This window comes from Carex rostrata, chromosome 24 (genome assembly GCF_964058835.1).
Source record: "Carex rostrata chromosome 24, lpCarRost1.2, whole genome shotgun sequence".
Classification (NCBI taxonomy): Eukaryota; Viridiplantae; Streptophyta; class Magnoliopsida; order Poales; family Cyperaceae; genus Carex; species Carex rostrata.
This window is the reverse complement of record NC_135941.1, coordinates 6,121,151-6,131,764: the sequence shown is the minus strand read 5'-3', so window position 1 is coordinate 6,131,764 and position 10,614 is coordinate 6,121,151. Positions and strand designations below refer to the sequence as shown.

Below are 10,614 nucleotides of genomic sequence, written 5' to 3'. Positions count from 1 at the left end.
ATGCAAGCTTGGTGCATGTTGCAAACTCCTCTTATATATAATAATCACATAATTGAAGTGAGACCACCTTATTATGCATAGCTAGACCTACTATTTAAAAGAATATATCATAAATTTGTATCTAGTACTATTTCAAGCTTATATATATATTTAATGCCTAGCACAATAACTATATATGGCACAGCATGCACACACCAATACAGTTTACATACATAGCAAGCAGAAACAAACTAATTAGTTCGCAAAACGTTCACACATATCATAGATAATTAAGTTCCAGTTCCTCATGCATTACCATATATATATATATATGCATGCATTTCTATGAACTCATAAGTCATAATGCTAAAAAGTAAAAACAACACACAGTTACAGCACTTAGTTTTAAGCTGTTTTTGAATGCATACATAGTATTAATATCACAACAACAAAAGAAGCACTTAACAAGCATGCACACACAGCAGCAAGACATGCAGCTTTTTTCATTAGAGGAGGTTCTTGCCAGGGGTATTATTGGCCTTAATGTCGTAGCCGAGATGAAGTGCAGTTTGGTCCTGGCCATGGCCATGCGAGTATCCATGTGGGCCAGGCTCCAGCATTTCGAACTGATAGTAATTACCTCTTGAGTTGAATGTATGGAGCGGGTCCAGCTCGGACCCACCTGACATCATCCCGCTTTGTTGCGCGTGCTGTAACTGAAAGGAAGATAATTTTTGAGTATCAGCAAAGCACATAACTATTAACTATATTTACTAAAATCTGTAATGTACTACACTGTTCTAAATTAATATCTCACTTTGTTATTGTAATCATGGTTCATTCATGTTAGTTACAATTGATTAAAACACAAAACTCCACAAAACTTGTTGTAAAAATAAACTTAATTATGCAAGAAATAATGAACTGATAATAGAATCTAAGTTTTAATTTTAGAAAAAAATGTATGAGAAAATAATTGCAAAGATGATTGTTGGGACTTCTACCTTATATCTCAACCCCATATTTTCGTTCTGCAGTTCTTTCTCCTTCATCAATCATAACAAAAAAACATCACATTAGATAATAAATTAATGAAAAAAAGGAAAAAAAAATGGAAAGAACTGGTAGAAGTAATTGGTTATATATAGAAGTTGAAAATGGTACCCTTGTACTTGCTTTCTCAATTTGATCCAAGAACAACTCATACTGTCAATGGAAATAGATAAAACATTAATTCAATGTTATTTCAGGACCATAAGTTATTAATATCTTTAGCTGCTAGTTTTGATTCTCATATATATATATATATATATATATATATATATATATATATTTGTAAGTACTTGTGAGTTTTATAAAAGTAGTAACAAAACAAAGACAACTTATTTTATATGTAAAAGAAGGGAAACAACTCTAATTAATCTACAGAATTAAATTCCAAAATTGATGATTATGTTCAACTAGTTGAATTAATGTATACCTTTTTATTGCGAATGCGGGTAATGGACCTCTCAATCTTGTTTTCCAGATGCTTAAGCTCCTTTGGAGACAGGTTACCAAGACAGTTACCCATAAAATGTCTGCATTTTTATAATTTAGCAACTTGTCATACATTACTGAAATATCAATATTCCTTATCTTAAAATTTAAAATTTGAGAATTAATTAGACAATGATATGATAATGCTAGCTTACTCGTTTCTAGTCTCAAGGACCTGTATCTCATGTCTCATCTTTGCAGTCTCTTGCTGGTAGTATTGCTACAAAATAAAGAAGAAAAAAAAATAAAAGAAATAAACTAAATGAAAAGATAAAGAATTATATATACTTCTATCTATCTATTTCATGTTATCCATCAGATAGCTAGCTAGTTTTAGACTTAGTTTCTCATACATATATACAAAGTTTTGTTACTTCATGCTATAGGGATGAAGAAATGTATATCTTTGTGTGTATTGCACAAAACCATTTTAAGTAATAAATTAAATGGTTTCAAATAGGTTGGAGAATCTGAACAAATTAAATACCAGCTGAGTGTGTTCTTAGACTTAGTTTTAGACCTAGTTTTAGACTTAGTTTCTCATACATATATACAAAGTTTTGTTACTTCATGCTATAGAGATGAAGAAATGTATATCTTTGTGTGTATTGCACAAAACCATTTTAAGCAATAAATTAAATGGTTTCAAATAGGTTGGAGAATCTGAACAAATTAAATACCAGAGTGTTGACTTCAACAGCTGATGTGGAGCCTGAAGTGTTAGCATGTGCCTTCTTATACCTCTCTATGCTTTGCCTTATGCTAGTGCTAAAACAAAAACAAAAACAAAAAAAAATTGAAATTACAAATAACCCTCTTATGATTAATATAGTAACGGTTTTCTAATTAAATGGAGCTCAAGAGTTCTAAATAATGGAGAAAAAACAGGTATATATATAGTTTTGGCATATAAATCTAGCTACATGCCAAAACTTAATTATATTCTAATTAATATTTAATTAAAGAGTGAGCTAAATCATATACAAAATGTCGTAATAAATACATAATTATTGATCAAGAACGTCATTCAGAAAACTTCTTTAATTGTTCTTAGTTTCTTACCCTAGTTCTTCATAAAAATCAGAATTTAATTACATATTAACTAATTAAACACAAGCTGGCATCCACTAAACGTCTAACTATACTATGGAAATTCATTTCTTACAAAAAAAAGATGGTAATAATTATAAATAATGACTTGCTCAAAAAGGAGGTGACAATATATATGACTTCTTTGTAAAAATTAGATTTGGGCCGGTAATATATATATATGCAAATCTCATATTAATCTCTTTTTGCTACCCTCTCTCTCATTTTCTCTATCTCTCTCTCTCTAACACAACCACCAAACACACCTTACAAGTGCTGACGGACTTAACTTGCTAGAAAATTATAAAGAGAATTATAATTTTAATGTTATTCGATGTTCAATTCAAAGGTTAGACATAAATTGTTATAAATTCTAAGTCAATTGATGAAATAAAAAAGTACTAATTCTGTATTTTTATGTACATGATGTAAATATAATCACATTTAAAAATTCAAATTTCAAAGGTATGATTGACAATTGTCAAAATTGTCCCAACCAAAGAAAAACTAGGTTATTTTTGGATCCTTAAGTAGTACTTGGTAAATTAATGATGAAATTTTTGGCTGAGATGAAATTAAAAAAGAATTTCAAGCACCGAGAACAACATTGAATTAGCTCATCCTAATGCTAATCCAGAAAAATATAGAAATAGTAAAAGTGGCACTCTTTCCTCCAACAATAATATTCCAACTTATTATCCAAACAACATTTGCACTGTGAAATTTAGCACAAAATTAGTATTTCCAAGATGCAAAAAATTACTTTAAAAGTGATATTGTCTGAGCAAACATTTAGCTATTGTATTTTATAATGGAAAAATATAATAACTAACAACATGGAGTAGTTAGCCATATAATATACATTTAGTGCTGTCTGTCTGAAATGTTGCACTAACATAGTAACAGCGCTTAAATGGGATCTCAATGCAAAGCAGGAAAAGCTAACATAAAAATAGTAAATATGACTTCACTAGTTTTAACCCTTTGTACCTAGGAAATAGAAAAGCTCTCTCTCTCTCTCTCCAAAGTGTTGACTGTCCCTACTCCCTAGTTGCCAGAGATGCTAAAGACAAGTAGAAACTGGGAGTTGCTTTGGAGAAAGCAAGGGTAAACTGTTGAATGGTCAGTACGTAAAAAGAATAGGTCTCTTATCCTCTCTCTCTCTCTCTCTCTCTCTCTCTCACACACACACACACACACTAATTAGTTAAGTAATATCATGAATACATCATATATAGATAGTTTTTTTTTTGTTTTTAAACGTAGTATTAATTCAAGATAATAGTAATATAAGAAAATAATGATTAAATTTCTCTATATCTTTCTCTCTCCAGAAATCATCATTACTTAGGATACAAGAGGAAGGCCTAGGGGGGGAACCATTTTAACTTGAAAATTACAACAGAAAGGAAACACAGAAAGAATAACCTAAATTTTGCTTTTTCATGATAGAAAACTTTGTAACTATTTAGTATACCAATTAATCCATTTATATATATATATATATATATATATATATATATACTGACTGAAAACTGAAAAGACCCTTTTTTACTGTTAATAAATGTTCCAACTAGATACCATGTCAGACATTGCTTAGGAGAGAGATGTGAGCGGTGATGTCATGCATGCATGAGTTGCATGAAAATGGAAACCGAAAACTCTTGTTGCTGTATTTCCAAAACCATGCAAAGAAATGTATTTTCCAATGCATTTTTTCTGCTCAGGTGATATAATTTTGTTTCTGAGTGTGTAAAAGAGATAAGAGTGCAAATTGCTAACACCTCACAGCATGAGATCATCAGTCAATATATAACACAGCAAGGGAAAACCTCACAGCATATATCTTCAACTGGAGAAGTTAAATGTGACATTGCTTGAACTAATATATATATATGACCCATCAACAGAAGGTCTTTCAGGGTCTCAATAACTTTCAAAAAAAGAAATATACACATAAAAAACAGACAAGAGAATAGTCCAAAGAGATGCAGTCATGCAGATGAATTCATTTTCTTACTTTCTAAAATTGTCTAAATAGGTGCCAAATATGGTTTTACCCTAACTCTTTCTTTTACCATGTAATTGGAAAAATGACCAGGTACTTGGCTATAATATGCTAATAAATATATTTATTATATTTGAAATATAACTAATTGCCATTAGTTTGACAGAATTCTGCTATTTGGAAGCATGATATATAGCACTGTAATATATATTTAACAATACAATAAATGGAGCAATGAGATAATTAGTTGATCTCAACCCATAAATTGGATGGGACCTCGTTAATAAAAGAAAAGTTTGTTTTAAAATTATAAATAACTTTAATCAAAACTATTTAAAAAATGGATTTCACTTTTTTTTTTCTTTTTCTTTTCTATTCCATATATTGGTCAATTCATTATCTTTAATTGATCACATAGCATAAGATATTATTGAATATAAATGTCCTAAGAGAAAGAGCTTCAATTTGATAAATATTATAATATATGAAAATAAATTAAGAAACATTAAATGTGCTTGCTCTTTAACAAATTTTCTACAATCATATATATTCAAAAGAAACATGTACAAGTGAACCATTTTCGGATTTTCCACAACAATAATTAATATCTGTCATGAAACAAAGAAAATTTGGTTAAACAGAAGATGAAAAATCTGATAGTGATTTTTTGGATAAAAGGCTTTAGAAGCCCGTTTCATGTTAATGAAACAAAAGGTTTAAGTTACATAGTGTTCCTGTCAGAGTACTGGTGGGAAAACAAAATAGCACCACCTGTGCCTCTCACCAGTATCTGTACAAGTAAACCCAACTATTGGCAGTTTGCAAAACACCACAATCTGATAGTAATTTATTCATAAAATTTATTAGGATATAATTTTTCTTATGTTTCTTAGCTCCCTGTAAACATGGAGTTTGCACTTCAATGAAAAATTCATTCATTCTCATTTACCTTTTAAAAACAGTATTGAAAGGAATGAAACTACAGAATTTGGATACATATATAGTTCCTAAATAACTTGTATACAGAGAAAAGTGCCAAAATATTTTGAATGTAAGTTCATGTCCCATGAAATTTAAACAACAGTTCATGCATTACTCGTTAATTATACAAAAAGATGGGCATAAATTAACTATAAAATTAAGCTGTTAGTTTACTTGCTATTGGAGTACTCATAGAGGCGGCCACGACTGGAGAAGATTATCAGTGCCACCTCAGCATCACACAGCACTGACAGTTCATACGCCTTCTTCAGCAGTCCATTGCGCCTCTTGCAAAACGTGACTTGGCGGTTTGTCGTGTTTTCAATTCGCTTAATCTCTATCTTTCCCCTCCCCATCTGACTAGTTCCTTCCCTCTTCCTGCCTAAAAGCAGCAACAAAATTATTTTGGAAATGAAATTAGAAAACAGTGCAAGTTACTGTATATACTGATTCAGTTATATCTTAGTACTGTGTTTTCTTCACTTACTAGATCTCCAAAAAGAAGTGGAGATATATATAGTTATATACTATCACTATTTCCAAAAAGAAAAAAAGAAAAAAGAAGATGTATTTTCATAGAGAAGAAGAAAATTAATCTTGTGTGGCCTATGTACTATCTTAGAATTTCTAGAAAGGAAAGAAAACATTGGGGAGACGATAAACAAATTTAGATTTAGGAAATATATATTTTTTTTTACATTAATACTGTCAGCACAAACCATAAACTCTATTTGTTTTCAATTACCAGTAGTAGTTGTTAAATTAGAGCAAAACTAAAGCTTAACCCTAGCTACTAGTCAGCCTTTGTGTATCTTCTTAAAAACAAAATTCAGAAATTTCAAGAAAAACAACAACTGAGAAACAAAGAGAGAAGAGCTTTGTCTTGGTTGTTGAGGGAATTCAGTAAGGAATTCAGCATCTTTTCAAAAGAGAACCTGATCAGAACTAGAACCCAAAAAAAGAAAAAAAAAAGAGAGAAGAAATTGATCACACTGCTGCCTTCTCATATCAACGAAAAAGCTTCAAAATTTAGTTTGTCTAGATCTGAAGATCTTACAAGAAAAACCAGATCTAGATCGTCAATAAAACATGTTCAACAAATATTAAAACAATTTGAAGAAAATGTAAGACAGAAGTACTCATGATCAGTAGCTAATATTAGAAAATTTTAATGATATTAGGATGAAAATTTTAATTAGATCATATATTATTATAGATGATCATGAGGAAAATAGTGCAAGTTACTGTATATACTAATTCAGCTATATATTAGTACTGTATCTTCTTCACTTACTAGATCTCCAAAAAGAAGTAGAGATATATCTACTATCACTATTTCTCCCCCCCAAAAAAAAAGATAATGTATTTTCATAAAGAAGAAGAAAATTAATCTTGTGTGGCCTATGTACTATCTTATTGATGCATGATAGGCATGATATTAGAATTTCTAGAAAAGAAAACATTGCGGAGACCATAAACAAATTTAGATTTAGGAAATAATTTTTTTTTTTTTTAACATTAATACTGTGATCAGCACAAACCATAAACTCTATTTGTTTTCAATTACCAGTAGTACTTGTTAAAGTAGAGCAAAACTAAAGCTTAACCCTAGCTACTAGTCAGCCTTTGGGTATGTTCTTAAAAGCGAAATTCAGAAATTTGAAGAAAAATAACAACAGAGAAACAAAGAGAAGAGCTTTGTCTTGGTTGTTGAGGGAATTCAGTAAGGAATTCAGCATCTTTTCAAAAGAGAACATCAGAACTAGAACCCAAAAAAAAAAAAAAAAGACCGAGAAGGAACTGATCACACCGCTGCCTTCTCATATCAACAAAAAAGCTTCAAAATTTAGTTTGTCTAGCTCTGAAGTTTTACAGACCAGAAATTGGTCGAAGATCTTACGAGAAAAACCAGATCTAGATCGATAAAACATGTTCAACAAATATTAAAACAATTTGAAGAAAATGTAAGACAGGAGTATTCATCAGTAGCTAATATATATATATATATAGCTAGATCATGAGCAAGTGTATAGTAAGATCCAGTAGAAATATAGAGAGCAGATCTGTTCCTTTTTCTGAAAAAAAGACCAGCTAAAATTGGTAAACAATTACAAGGAAATCTAGTAGAAACTTGTAGATAAAATTGTAGCTAGCTAGCACATATATTTATATGGATAATTTTATATCTAGATCTATTTTCGGAACTGTGGGAAACAAACATTCGAAAAAAGAAAGAAATAAAAATGTGGTTTCTGCCTAGCTAGCTAGAGAGATAATTACTAATTAGCACTAACCTTTAATTCCTGATCACCAGAGAGAGAAAGAGAAAGAGAAAGAGAGAGAGGTCGAAAGAAATAGGCACTGCATGGACTATGCATTGGTGAGCGTTAGGTTTCCTTAAGAAGTATGGTGGTATGTTGCACCTGCGGTCTAGTTTAATGCGACTAGAATGGTCTCTACGTGTGCTTATTGAATCCAACATATATGGGACCACACCAAAAAGTGGGCGAATCACGTAATGACACCGTGACATGACACCAAAGGTTGACGCATTTTATTTTGGTACAGAGTTCATAATTCTGTTTGAGAAGCTAATAACAATATATATACATATAGAGATTGACTAATATGCTTTCGGTAGCATATGGGCCGAAGTGCTACCAGTCCAAATTTGAAATTTCAAAATCCAAAAAGTCGATCTGAACCGTTCATCTTGTTCTCCATATTAATATGTGCTTGGAGACCAAATTTTACATTTTTCTGAATTTTTTTACTATTTATTAAGCCACTTTGAAAATCGCTGATCCAACGGTAGCACTGTTTTGTTAAGCTACCGTTGGATTAGTGATTTTCAAAGTGACTTAATATATAGTAAAAAATTTTAGAAAAATATAAAATTTGGTCTCCAAACACATTAATATGGAGAACAAGATGAACGGTTCAGATCGACTTTTTGGATTTTGAAATTTGGACCGGTAGCACTTCGGCCGAAGTGCATGTATATATATATATATATATATATAGAGTACGGCTAACGCGCTTCCTCTAGCATATGGACCGAAATGCTTCCGGTGGAAATTTGAAATTTCAAAATCCAAAAAGTCGATCTGAACCGTTCATCTCCTTCTCCATATTAATATCTACTTGGAGACCAAATTTTACATTTTTCTGAAATTTTTTACTATTTATTAAACCACTTTGAAAATCGCTGATCCAACGGTGGCTTACCAAACAGTAAAAATCAGAAGCTACCGTTGGATCAGCGATTTTCAAAATGGCTTAATAAATAGTAAAAAATTTCAGAAAAATGTAAAATTTGGTCTCCAAGTAGATATTAATATGGAGAAGAAGATGAACGGTTCAGATCGACTTTTTGGATTTTGAAATTTCAAATTTCCACCGGAAGCATTTCGGCCCATATGCTAGAGGAAGCGCGTTAGCCATACTCTATATATATATATATATATGATTGACTAATATGCTTTCGGTAGCACTTCGGCCGAAGTGCTACCGGTCCAAATTTGAAATTTCAAAATCCAAAAAGTCGATCTGAATCGTTCATCTTGTTCTCCATATTAATATGTGCTTGGAGACCAAATTTTATATTTTTCTGATTTTTTTTACTATATATTAAGTCACTTTGAAAATCGCTGATCCAACAGTGGCTTAACAAAACAGTGCTACCGTTGGATTAGCGATTTTCAAAGTGGCTTAATAAATAGTAAAAAAATTCAGAAAAATGTAAAATTTGGTCTCCAAGCACATATTAATATGGAGAACAAGATAAATGGTTCAGATCGACTTTTTAGATTTTGAAATTTCAAATTTGGATCGGTAGCACTTCGGCCCATATGCTACCGAAAGCTTATTAGTCAATCTCTCTCTCTCTCTCTATATATATATATTTAAAAGTACAATTTTAAAATAAGCAGACATAATTAGCAACATATATATATATATATATATATATATATGAGCCGTTCTATCAGTATAAATAATGAAGAGAAACATATATAATTAATGAAAGAATAATTATTTTAGTACCCGCACTACAGTACTCGCACTGTACCCGCGCTATAGTACCCGCACTTAGAGAAACAATGTATTATGATCTCTAATAATTATATTGTGTACGTCTACTAATTAATATTCTAAAAATATATAATATAGCCTCAACTAATTGTTATTTTAAAATCTCAGCAGCACCCTTTCTCTATGGTTCCACTAATTATATGGTCTCTTTTCAAAGTCCCAGCATTAATTCCACGTTAACCTTTCTTTAACAAAAATAGTTAACCTCATAAAAATAAATACTCCAGTGCATAGATATAAATACTTTCAATACTTAGATATTAATACTTTCAGTGTCATATGTAAAAAATACTTAGATATTTACATCTTTGTAGATATAAATACTTAGAAGATTATTAGCACTTAAAAAAGTAAGATATTAATACATTGATGCGTAACTTGTTATGATAATCTCTTTTCGAGTTCCCCAATCATTCCCACGTCAACCTTACTCTAACAAACATAGTTGACCTCAGAGGTATAAATATTTCAGTGTATAAGTAAATACTTTCAATATTTAGATATTAATACTTTCAGTGTCATATGTAAAAAATACTTGCAAGTGTAGGTATAAATACTTGTACGGCGAGGTATAAACACTTGCGTGACGACGAGCCTGAAAGTATGTCATCATGGATCTCATTTGAAAGAGAAAATTGCATAGATATTAATAATTTAGAAAAACAAATTCAAATTGTGGAGTTTTTGCGGTCCTGTAGGAAGATATATTTATGCATTTAATTTTCAGTAGTTCTCGGGTACTGTAGCACGAGTATTGTTATCTTCACACTTTAAGAATCCACGCAATAAATAATTGTTCACATCATAGGTATAAATACTTCCGTTAATAGGTATTAATACTTTAGAAAAAAAATTCGAATCGTGCAGTTTTTGCAATTCTCATAAAAAATTATATTTTCACATTTAATTTTCAGTAGTCCTCCTGC

General features: G+C 30.8%; 1 protein-coding gene across 2 annotated transcripts; it reads right to left on the bottom strand.

Moving 5' to 3' along the window:
• Positions 1-253: 253 nt before the first annotated feature.
• LOC144575660 (agamous-like MADS-box protein AGL11) lies at positions 254-7,987 on the bottom strand. Of its 2 annotated transcripts, none has more exons than XM_078325870.1 (8): positions 7,891-7,987; positions 5,771-5,978; positions 2,199-2,286; positions 1,674-1,738; positions 1,460-1,559; positions 1,144-1,185; positions 984-1,025; positions 254-695 (listed from the first exon to the last, which is right to left on the bottom strand). In XM_078325870.1, the coding sequence occupies exons 2-8, from the start codon at positions 5,950-5,952 to the stop codon at positions 486-488; spliced, it is 729 nt and encodes a 242-aa protein (XP_078181996.1). In that variant the 5' UTR covers positions 5,953-5,978; positions 7,891-7,987; the 3' UTR covers positions 254-485. The 2 variants fall into 2 exon arrangements, with proteins under 2 accessions (XP_078181996.1, XP_078181997.1); XM_078325871.1 differs by having other exon boundaries at positions 2,199-2,280.
• Positions 7,988-10,614: the final 2,627 nt, after the last annotated feature.

Bases quoted from the DNA above. Each gene is read 5' to 3' on its own strand.
- LOC144575660 (XM_078325870.1), bottom strand. From the start codon at position 5,952: ATGGGGAGGGGAAAGATAGAGATTAAGCGAATTGAAAACACGACAAAC. The intron at 1,186-1,459 runs GTATACATTAAT...TTCCATTGACAG, and splicing joins CCCGCATTCGCAATAAAAAG to TATGAGTTGTTCTTGGATCA. The intron at 696-983 runs GTAGAAGTCCCA...TCTTCCTTTCAG, and splicing joins ATATGGGGTTGAGATATAAG to TTACAGCACGCGCAACAAAG.